The sequence below is a fragment of the Pygoscelis adeliae genome, unplaced genomic scaffold (genome assembly GCF_000699105.1).
Source record: "Pygoscelis adeliae isolate BGI_AS28 unplaced genomic scaffold, ASM69910v1 Scaffold220, whole genome shotgun sequence".
In the NCBI taxonomy this organism is placed as follows: Eukaryota; Metazoa; Chordata; class Aves; order Sphenisciformes; family Spheniscidae; genus Pygoscelis; species Pygoscelis adeliae.
Window position 1 is genome coordinate 2,136,930 of NW_008824049.1, and position 12,338 is coordinate 2,149,267.

Consider the following 12,338-nt stretch of genomic DNA (forward strand, 5'->3'; position numbering starts at 1 on the left):
GGTCACAGCAACCCCTCTGATCACCCCATACATTTAGAAATGCCACATCCCGCTTCTGCCTGTTTCTCCATCATATGTGCAGCTTCCTCGGGCTGCTGCGTGGAAAGCCCCAGGGAGTCCAAGCTCAGCCTTTGGTGGTACCATCTGCAGCAAAGGCTGAGGAAGCTACTCTGGAAGAAGCTTTGGAGACCACTGAGGACACGTCTGCCCTGATGCAAATATACCCCAACAAACCTTCAACCAGACACTCAGGCAACACGGGTGAAGCTGCGGCACAACAGGTTTCTAGCACCCAGCATCTCAGCTGGGTGCAGACATCCCATAGCTTTACTGCCTTGGTACCAGGCAGGGAAATGCCGTGAACGGATGAGAAAGGGAACCAGTGGTACACTGGGTTTCCACAAACTGGGTGAGAAAGGAGGGGGGAAACATGGCAGCAGCTACTGTTTATTTTTTGAGTTTCTTTCCTAAGGGTTGCTCTCTGCAGTGCTGAAACAACTCTGAAAGAGGCTTTTCCAGTGCTACAAGTATATCTATTTTTGAATATTCACTAGGAGATTAAGGGAGAAGAAAGCTGTGCCTAGGGCAGATGATCAGGAGGTTTGGAGAAACATCCAGGGAAACAGCTGGCCATTTCTGATAAAGAGAACTGCTCTTCACAGTATGTTTTCCAACCTCTTTCCACAAATCCTCAAGGCAAAGAGTACCCCCTCCCACCATTCCAGGTCACTTCTCACTCCTCTAGCATGTGCAAACATCAGGTGTGCTGCAGCTCCACCAGATTTATCCAAGTCCATCCACCACTTGGTTGCAGACCTGCCGGCCCCGTGTCTGCCTCTGCTGCCACCACCCCATTTTGGCCAGGGCAGGTTTATGCTAGCCAGGGGCAGCTCGTGCACCAGGAGGGCTTTCCCCCACTGCTCCCACCATCCACAGCTCCCACTCCAGCTCCCACCCACCAAGCAATTTCTCTGCTGCAAGTCTCCCCTCCATCCCCTCTCCTCTCCACATTTTTCCAGAAGCATCGCCAAGGTAACTGGGCATCTCGCAGCACGGTTCTGAGTGACACTTCTCCCCTGACTGCTGGCACAAGCCACCCCATCTCAGCACAGCCATGGCAACATGCTGGGAATGCCGGCAACGTGCTGGCTGCAAGCTCAGTGCAGGGGCTGATCTCTCCTCCCAGCCACGCTGCCCTCCTCGGCCCATGCAGCAGGGAGTCGGAGGGACAACGTTTCTCCCCACCAGCCACTCTTCGTGCCCAGGAGTAATGTGGTGTTAATGGACCTTCCAGAAAATACACAGCAGAGGACGGGGCGGGCAGGGCGGAAAAAGAAATCCCTCTTTCCACGCCTGGCCAGGCTCCTACGTGAAGATAAGCTTTGCATCTTAATGGCTGCTGGGGAATAGGCTGTCCCTGGTACCGGGGGGTGGGACATCCTGCACCTTGCACCCTGCAAAGCCCCAGCTGAGATGCTTCAGGAGGGTACCGGCGAGCAGCGACAGCAGCTTGGGCAGGCTAGAGCAGGCAGCAAGGGAAGAAAATATGGAGGCACACTGCATGGGGGCTTTTACGTTAGCTAGGGGAGAAGAAATCCACCCTGCAGAGCCCTGACGGGGACCAATCCAGGCCAAGCAGGGTGTAATCTTGGACCAAATATAGCCTGCGCTGCAGATCAGGGCTCACAGCAGCGTGCTGCGTTGCACTTGGCTGGGGGTGGCCTCAAAGCTCATTACACACAGCTGCTTCCAGCCTGGCGCCTACCACCTTCTGCCGATGCCCTCTCCCCCACTGAATAGAGACACACAGTCGACGAGGCTGTGATCCTCCTGCTACAGCAGCCTCCTCTTCCCACACCCTAGACTGCCTTCACAAACTGTATTTATTTTTCTTTAACTGAAAACATCTGGACTAAATAACAAGCCCATAAATAAAGGGGAAAAATTGAGGTGATCTATTTGTTTAGGAAAAGAAGATGTACTGTTTAAAATGGGGGAAAAGAACCATGATTTAAGACAAACCCACAAACAATTTTCAGCTCTACATTAGCTTCAAGCAGAAAAAGATTTGTATGGTTGTAGTAGCACTAGGGCTCTGCTAAGAGCCCTTGTACCAAGGTAGTATCCCTCCCTCCTCCCCTGCCAGTCTGCCTGAACAAAGGAGGGGAGCAGAAAGGCAGGCAGGGGCAAGGGCAGAGCCAAAACCCAGTGCCAGACGGGGCTGTGCTCGGGAGACCCGGACACCCAGGCACCGCGGCAAGGCAGGGTTTCAGCCCACATTAACCTCATCCTGGCTCCCTAGGGGCCAGCAGCACCCACCGCCCCGCACGCCAGCTCCAGGAGGGGCGGACAGGGCAGAGGCAGCCGCACAAGCCCAGGCAGGGCTTGCAGAGCTGCAGGGATGCCGGAGGACATTTGCACATCACCCACTACCAGCTATTCCCGTTTTAGACCTGCAGTGATGCACAGCTCGACCGTTTCCTGCTAAGGAAAGAAAGAGCTTATTTTTAGTTTTAAAAAGTAAGCTTTCTGGGATGGTGCAGGCTCAGCACCCGGCTCCCAGAAGAGCCCAGCTGTAGCTTTCTCCATATGAAGGTGCCACCAGCCCCGGCACAGCCACTCACCCGCCATGGCACACAAAGCCTTGAGGAGGATGAGTTACTTGGAATTTGTGCCAGAAGACACAGGAGCAAACTCAGGCATGGGGCTCTTCATAAAGCAACGGAACACGCAACAAGAGGTTCTTTCAGTTGCTCGTGAGATGGGAAATGCTTTACACAGTGGCACCCGTGGCAAGAGCTGCGCAGACCCGGTGGTCCTCCCACCAGGAACAGGCTGGCACCCGAACTCTCCCATGCTGGGATCTAACCCTGCTTCCACAGCTGTGGGCAGGACAGGCTCAAATTCATGTGGGAAATCGCAATGCCTCTCACCCATCTCCCAGGAATAAAGTCTCAGTGGCTAAAACCAGCCTGAGACACAGAACAAGGCAAGAGCATAGTCTTTTCCAGCAATATCATGGAAAAAAAGAAGTCCACTTTATTTTGATAAACAGTATATTTAAAACTGCTGCATTATCAGAAAAGGGACTTCTGTACATGGATGATAAAGCAGGATGTATCCAAATTTCAGCAACAAAACAGGCATCCCTTTTGAAGGACTTATCGGTGTGGAGCATGCAGCAGCAGGGCTCGCAGCAAAAGCATGCCCCTGGTTAAAACTGCTCCGCTCTGCCTAACCCAGACCCTGCAAAACTAAAGCTGAAAAACGTCCTTGCCTACGCCATGATGTCTCAACGAGTCCAAGGCACACTTTGCTTGAGGAGACTATTTAGAGAATAATATCTGTATCCAGGGCTAAGTCAGCTAAGGGTCGAGGGCTGCAGGTGGGTATCGGTGTTGGCCACGGTGACCACTGAGTTAGCAGATCACCAGTTAGCTGTCCTTAAATATGGCCACACAGATGTCCACAAACACAAGAAGCATTTATACACAGCCTGTACACCAAGCTTGCTTGCTTTCCTTGATGGAGCCTCATTTTTCTCCCTTCTAGCCCACACAAAAAGTATGTAACAGAAAGGGTTACATAAGGAGTCAGTGGAGAGATGCTTGGGGTAACCGAGGGGCACACCAATTAAACCACAATTGCCATGAATGCACGGGAGGGGAAATGAGAGATCAGAGCCTCTATAATCATTGTGCACTTAGTCCCCCAATTCTGAGCAGCTAATGACAACTTCCAGCCAAAAATCATGGAGATAACCAGTCATTAAGCAAATGTTATAACCCTAGAGAAAGAAAACACACTGCATAACTGGAGGCAGCACAGTTATGGGTCAGTAACAGAGGAGCATCCCCAGGCACTAGTTAGCGGAAGCAAGTCCATGGCACTAGGAGAGTTTTTTTAATCTCCACTAAGAATAAAGCCTGTGCAACTAACGTTCCCAAACATCAGGATTTTATGAGCCTCTGCCTTACAGCTCCATAATAAAACAGCCTCAACAGGAGATCCCATTAAACCGATCAGGCATCCTCAAGAACAAAAGCAGGCTTACAAAGCCATTTACTCACCACCCTCAATACTAGACCCAGTAAGCTCCGTCTGTGCGCAGGTGCCTCTGCTTAGACAAGTCCTGGCAGTCGTAAGGAGAGATTCTGGCACTGGGAAGCACCAAAGGGTCATTCTTCCCAAACAGTTGGCTCTTGTAAATTAAGGGCAATGCCACGGCACACAGACAGCACAGGAGAGCCGTAATCCCACCCAGCATCACACAGCTTGGCATGACGGCAATGGGCAGCACTCTCAACACAAGTGGTTGTCTTGAGATGTACTGTATGTACACAACTGCCTGGAGAAAGTCAAGTCTTCTAACCCCACCAAGCTCCAACCAGGAGAGGAAGATCATTAATTCAGAGTGTGAGAAAGGCTTTGCGAGGAATGCAGGAGAGACAGAAAAGCCCTTCAGTAGTACAGTTCGATACGTAAAATTGTCATCAGGGTAATGTATTTCTCATTATGCAAAACATCACTATGAGGAAAAAGGATAAGGATCAAACCTTTAGTTCACATACTATATACTTGCCCAGATTTTGTTTCCCAAGGCCAAATGCCTGAGCTGGGCCACGCTCTGCGAAGCCATCCTTCATGTTAGCAAAGTCAGAAGCTCTGTAGACATCCATGCATATCTCCCAAGCATCAGGACCCAAGTAACCTCAAGCTCTAGAAAGTTAACTGCTATGCCTTCTGAAGACACATGAACTCACCCCCATTTTGCCATACTTTTTCCACTGGCTTCTACAGCAGGGAGTGGAGCACTTGTATGATTTGACAAAATGAGGTCTGGATCACCTTGGGGAAGCTACCCCAAATGGCATGTAGTTCAGAGAAAAATGGAGGGGTTTGAAGAGTACTTGAAGACACAGTTGCTTTTTAGTAATCAACCAGTTGTCTCCATCTCCAAGGCACTTCTATTTAACAGCCCTGTGAGTAATATGAATATGGACTGCACAAGCCAGGAGAGGACTGCTTATTAGCTGCAGACAACAGCAAGCAAAGCACAAAGGCAGAGGCCAAAGCAACAAAATATTGATTGAGTTACCGGGAGCTTCCAGAAGAAGAGGTTGGGGACATTACCTCTTTGAGCTTCAAACACTGCCTTCCCATCACACAGGCATAGCTCTAAGCCTGCCCATTAATTAAAGCAGTGCAAAAAAACTCAACAGGCTGCACAGGTATTTTTGAGATATTTTGCTTCAGTTATAAGCCAAGTAATGAAGCAGAACCATGCTGGGCTACTGGGTGCTATTCAGCCCTCACAGGGATTGCTTAATCTCACGTCTTCTCCTAGCTTTGGTACTTTTCCCCTCCTTCGCCCACCCATCCAGAGACTCACAAGACAAGCTATCATCAATGCCATCTACCACTGCACCTCCTGCCTACTCAAGCAATACAAGCTGCTCTACTTGGAAGAGTAATAAGGAACTCACCGAGGTTTTTGTTTTCATTTTGAAGAAGTAGTTTGCCCTCCCTCTCCCCCAAACACCCAGCTCTGTATCTTAAATGAAGATGTTAGTCAAGAAACAACACTCCTATACAGCATAAGAAAAACTGTTGTCAAGGCTAAGTATTAACAGAAGAAAATTTTCTCCACTTGACAGCTGAGAAAAGCCTGTTTACAAATCTATTTGAACCATTCCTCTTCAGTATCTCACGAGGAGCCATTCCTCCAGCCCCTACTGAGAGCCACTTCTGCGCTCTGCCCATCTCCTCTTCCTAAACCATAAATCAGCTCTCCCGGGTCTCCAGCACTCCTCTCCCTAGCTTCTTGCTGCAGTAAAGCTCCAGTCACCACACATGCATCTCCTTCCTTTCCAAAATGTTAAGACCTGCCAATAGTTGGCAACAGCAAAATTAAATAAGAACTAATCACCACATTGGGCTTTTCAGTCAATAAAGCTGGATTACTTCTTCAACTATTATCTGTTCAATTTAAGACATAAGTGTGGATTTGTAGCCACCAGCCAGCAAAGGTATAGCCAACACCACTACTGAAGGAAGTAAAAAAAAAAACGCATGCACATACGCAGTCCACTCCCACTTGGTCCTGCCGAGGACAAGCCACTGAAGCTACAACGTATTGACCTATTCCAGATTTCCTGCTCACAGACTAGCACTTGCACACACAAAGTTAGAGTTCTTCTGACCTAGTTTCTCCTTCCTACCATGTCAACAGAAAAAGCAGCCATTCTGTCAACCCTCCACAAATACGAAACATGGGAGCTCCAAGGCAGTAAGAAACACGTACAGACATGGAAACAAAGATTTTCCAAACCAAGATGATGCATTTGTACCACTGCAGACAGTGGGTCCCACAGCCGAAGATGCAGTAGTGATACCAGGAGAGGACAACAATGACTACACTAACATATATAAAGTTAACCTTCCCCCAACAGGGCACGCTGGAGCAGCCCAGTCTAAGGAAGCACCATCCACAAGCTACACACTTACACTAATCAAAACAAGGGTCCAAGCCTCCTCTCCCTTCCTTCAAATGCCTGACCTAAGCATCGCTAGCAACAAGGTGACTCCATCTCATCCTGATGTCACTCAAGCAAGAGGCAACAAGTTTTGACTTGAAGCTAATGAAGATCAACATCTAGCCTCCATGAGTCTCGCCATGGTAAGAAGATGCTGACTGAGATATTCAGCATCTATCAGCATATATCTCAGATATATAAGACAATACAATTCTACTTATTCTTAATTTGAAATTGGACTCCCTCCAAATCAGACAATCCTCTCTCACTTTTAAAGCTCTACAGCACATCCCACAGATCCCCAGGATGGACTCCACAAATTGTTTGCGGTTGTATGATAAGCCCTCCTTCCAGTTCACAGAAGACTGTTCATCTAGAAGAGTTAGAAGTCAATCAGTCCAGAAGCACCAGCAAAAGCACTACTGCTAAGTGAACCCTGAGGTTTTCAATGCCGTGTTAGATGAATGCAGCCTCAGTACCATCAGCCACTTCAACATATGCCTAATTCAAGCATACAACTTCAATGGGACAATATATAAAAGCTCAGTGTCTCTAAAAAGCTACAGTGCCAATTATAAATCATATCTATAGTCCCCAGAAGATCTAAAGTCGCTACTAGTATTGTAACCACACTTCTTCCGATGCAGACATCAATTAGAGCATAGCAGCTGGACACTCTCCTCGCTGGAAGTCACTCATCTGCAGTTTCAGACCAATAAGATATTACTCCTAAATGTTTAGATCTCATTCCTCTGAGAAATAGAGAGTTTCACCTCAGCCAGCAAATGTTTGCATCAAGCTGAAATTGCTACCTACTAGTAAATGCTGTCAAAGGTTTATGGGGTCTCAGAGGAGTTGGTTTAATTACTTACCAAAGCAGCTGTTGCGGGAACTACAGCCTCTTAACATACCACTCCTAGAGGCACACTTTGAAAAGCAAGGTTGCTGCCAAGCTCACACCAAAAGTAGAGAGCCCTCTCTCGCATGCAGGCAAAAATTCAGTCTCCAACAGCAGGTCACATTTATGGTTTGGCCTGTGGGTGTCTGCAGGGGTGACAGCTCAGAAGCCAGTTTGCACCTTTCCAAGTCACTGCAGACTGGACATCCCAGCTTCTGCAGCCCTCACAGGAGACTGCTGAGGACCGCCATCTGGGATTGCCTTTGTCAAGAAAAGACAGCCTTGCTCCTTCCTTGTAGTGAGAGGAATGCCTTAAAATGGGAGAATGTCTCACTTCCAGATGCATTTAGGAACAAAAAAAGCAAAGCAATCTTAAAACCCTTTGCTTTTTAAAAGTAGGATGGTTTTGCACCTCTGTGTCTGTTTTTAAGTTATGGTTGAGGATGTGGGCTAAGCTGACCAGGGAAAAGTTGACAGGGATGAAACAGTTGTGTTATTGTGGCACCAACAACCTACAGGCTACAGCCTTCAACAGCAGGGATCTGTGCAACAAGCAACATACAGGCTGGGCACGTACGCATGCACGCCAAGGAGCCTCAGGGAGACTTAAAGCCAAGGGAGAGCTGAGAAGGCATCTGGGCCAGAGCTGTGATCATTCATGTTTACCCAGCAGCAGCAGATGAGCGTTACAGCCAAAGATACCGCACCTGGGAGGGCTTGGTCTTGTGGAGTTGCTGGGAACCCTTCATGCCGTCTGAACATAGCAGGAGTCAGTTACACATTGGTCTTAAGAGAGAAAACGTGGGTGGAGAGCCTTACCCATCAGAAATCACTACATCCCAGTTTAAAGCGATTGCCATTACTTTTTAATATTTTGTTGAAAACAAGGCAGAGTCCCTATATATGTGTCTGGAGAAATATCACCTCCCTGCTGGATTCAGTCAAATTTCTCACACCAGTCCAATTTTCACAGATTATCTTGAGGTGGAGTTACCTGCTGGTTTTTCAGCTTTTTTCAAAGAGTTTACCCACTGCCTGTCACTTTTCATCAGCTCCTTACAGTTGGTTCTGCAAGGTCTGGTTAGCAGGAGAGGATCAGATAACTCTCCAGTAGCAATAGTTTCAAAAAAGGACAATATGGGGAGCAAATCACATCGAATTATTGAGCATTCAACTAGTTGCAGAACTCTGCAAGATGCAGCCAATGGACTGTAAAAAAAACTCAACAAGCTCCCAAAACTGTGCGTTATAAACATGTATTTTCATAGAACTGTCTTGACAAAGCAGCAAAATTATTTAAAAGAATATCAAATACATGTTAATTTGCATGTTTCATATCTGGAAAAACCTTTCTCACCCAAGAGTTAACAAGTTGCGGGGAAGGGGAAGAGAAGGCTTCTCACCTTTTTCCTGTATTTCACAGGCTGCCTCGAGTAATGCCAGACTTGGCAGGGAGTCTGAGGGTTTGGTCTTGACAGACGCTCACTTAAACTGGGGAGGAAACAAGGTCCCACAGCAAAAAGGAAGCTCCTGCCTGATGCATGCCAAAAAAATGGCCTGCAAGTCAGAGACAATCCACAGTCGCTGAAATGATTTGCAATAATTTTTTGCCAGGTCGTAAAGTATTTCCCATAGCGAGACTTCTGCATTTCTTGGTGGCTTCTTACATTGTGAAACGCTCTTGTAAATTCAGGAAGATGCTTTTTATTTCAAATCCCAATGCCCCAAGTTACTAAACTTGGCGTGGGGGCAAGGATTATTTAGTTTAGTTCATTTGAGATATGCATTACAATAGTACTTCAGCCAAGACAAAGCGGAGGGATCTTTCTCACACAGGTATCCTAGGAAGATGCACTTGCTTTGCAAGACACCATGACACCCCGTAAATCCAACCACTACCTTTTGCTTTATGGGATTAGTTGAGCTCCCTGTCAAATTACAGCCTCATGACATCTCCCTGCCTTGGGAGCTCTCTGCTAGCTCTGGTCCCTGGAGCCAGCCATGACATTATCTGGCCTCTGCCTAGCAAAACGCTCTTGCTAGAGCTCCAGTTTTATTTATCAGCTCTCACAAACAGGCTGGAAAACACTAACACAACACGCACACAGCAGCAAAGCAAGCCCTGTAAGACCACAGGTACCAGCCTGCTGAAGACCAGTACAAAATGGGAAAACAAAGCAGGCAGAGAAGTCCATAATACTCAGATTTTCAACAGAGAAATCCCACCCAGCAGCAGACCAAGCCCTCCTGCAGGCACAAGGTGCCCCAGGAGCCCAGCATCCACCAGCTGCCTATCTCACCCCTGCCCACGGTCCTTTCCCATGCTCAGGCATGGAGGAAGCTCTTCAGGTCCACCTTCTCCAACCCAAAAAGAGACAACTGCACATCCCCAAGCAGGATTTGGCCCACAGTCATAAGTGATGAGATTAATCATGGACGCGTAGGGATGTGAAAAGGGGATGGGAAACATTCATAACTGCTTGTAAATTACTTGCCATTATTGTTATTTGATTTGCTAAACCCTGCAGGGCTAGATTTTATTTTAGAAAACTATGAACATATCAGATTAATGAACTTAAAATAAATGGGCTCGATTTATTTATTTCTGCTGTATCTACTCCTCTTTAAGCTTGGCAAATCACTGCATTCTTTCCATCCTGTGAAAGAAAAAGAACAGGAGGTTTGATTTATTATTATTTTAAAAGAACCTCTACAAAGCTTTGCGAGTTTAAATCACGGCAAAGGTATGCTGTGAAGGAGGACAACTGCAAGGCTGGAGCTGGTTTCCATATGCCGCAGACACCGGCGCTGTGCTGGGAGCCCACCAGGAGAGTCTCCACACACAGTCCAAGCAAATCAGATCTATTCACCAATATTTTAAGACATCCAGAGAGTGGAAAGATACCTTACCACACAGCAAAGCCCGATGAGCAAACACAACAGGGACCATCCCAGTGTGAGACACCCAGTCCCAGCCACACTTCTTGCAGAAAAGTCCTGCCAGCGAGGGAGAAGTTTAATCTTCTCTAGACAGATTTCACTGTTCCTGAGTCCTCTAGAAGTTGGGTCAGCATCCTTCCCCCTCCTAATCCCCTGCCCTCAGCTTTAGCAATGCAGTGATGCCTCTGCCAGCAAACTAAAAAGAAAAGCCCTTACATATATTATGCCGAAGAAAATTAATCTTGTGTTCCACAGAATATTAAGTGGATTACATCTACTGCCTCCAAGGAGAAAAATGTTGATTTCCATGTATCTTGTGCTATTATTCACCTCTATTAGCTTTTCTACCGGCATAACATTAGTCATGATAATTTCCCATTATTCAGTGCAGAGCTCAATTGGCTCAACAGACCAAGCAACGAGAGCAAGAGTGGGACCTCTCAGCGGCCACAAGAAAGATCAAACCACTGTGGCATTGTTGCTGCACAGGACAACGTTCAAGGTGAAGAACAAAGCCAGCTTTTTTTTTTTTTTTAATGATTTCATGGCGGGATCACCCTTGAACATCAATTGTCTCCTTGTAAAGGTAATAGCATAGCACAGATCCTTTAAAAGAAAATTGCTAATATCAGTTAAAACCTGCGATTAAACTAGATACAGCAAATATGGTGAGATGGACATTTCTGACCCCTGGGGAATCGTGGGGGTCGGTGCGGGAGAACACCAATAAAAACTCAAGGTACCAGATCTCACACCCAGAAGGGAGCCCCGACCCCAGCTGAAGGACACCACCACCTCCCGAGGGTGATCCCCACCGTGCATGGGAGCACCAGCTCCCCACCCACGGGCACTGCAGCCACCACCAGCACCCTTCCTAAACACCCTCACTAGCACGGGAAGCCCAGCCCGCTGTTCCCCACATTCCGGGTAACCATTCAAACCATTGCAAAGTGCCAGCCACCAGCTGACTTACGAGAGTTTTACACTTTCTTTGCAGAGGTGTTAATGACTCTAAAAAAGCACAAGACTCAGATAAGCAGCTTTAATACCATTTAAATGCTTACCATTAGGAGAAACTGAGAGAGCTTGCAAGGGCCAGACTCTCAGAGGGCGGCATATCCATTGAAGCTGCTGCTCATGTGAGAGGAGTGTAAATTACTCAGCACGGAGTAAGCAAGATCAAAGCCACTCTGAAAGGATGCAACCCACTGCCAGTGATGCAAACTCAGCCCAAGCTTTTCTGAATATTTCACAAGCAGGCTGATGAGTTTAAAAGGCCAAAAGGAATGTTTTGATGATGCTGCACAAAGGAAGGAAAGCAAAAGAAATATCATATGTGCTTCTTTCTAGACATGATACACGACCAAGAACTCAGCCCCAGCTTGATGCATGGAGAGACTCATACTTTCCATTTACATCTCGCTGGTCCGCGCAGGGAAGAGGAACAACTTCTCAGCTGTAACTCCCAGGCTCCATCCCCTTTTTTATAGTTCCTAGAATAATTTGAATTCTACACAATAAACGTCAGAGCTGATAAGAAAAGCCTTATCGGATGAAGTAACTTACAGCTTCCCACGTGGGCAAGACAAAGAGCTAATGGCTACAGAAGCAGATAAGGGTGCTCATAACCAGAAATCAAATCCATGCAAGAGTTTCGGCAACACCACACTGCCTCAGAAAGTAAACCAAATAGCACAACAAATTCTGCCCTGTCACACTAAATCCTCAGAGAGCTGTCTGCGGCACCTCATCCCACCTAGCAGACCCAACTGGCCTGTCACAGTCTCTCCTGGTCAGAGGGGAGGGCAGCTGCAGCAGTTTTATTGTGAGCCACTGTGGTGTGTGCTCAGCTGAGCTCCGATCCACCTTGCAGCCCCAGGCTGCAGCGAGGAAGACAAATTACTGTGAGACCAAGATGCCCTTGTAATCCTTTCCTCCTCTGAAGACCTGACATATTGGAAAGG

At 47.4% G+C, this 12,338-nt stretch overlaps 1 protein-coding gene across 1 annotated transcript in view; it reads right to left on the reverse strand.

Moving 5' to 3' along the window:
- Positions 1-8,183, reverse strand: part of TNIK (TRAF2 and NCK interacting kinase) — a 147,906-nt gene extending 139,723 nt beyond the window's left edge. Inside the window, 1 exon segment of the mRNA XM_009333601.1 lies at positions 8,142-8,183. Coding sequence (XP_009331876.1) covers positions 8,142-8,183 — 42 coding nt within the window.
- Between the last annotated feature and the right edge of the window lie 4,155 nt (positions 8,184-12,338).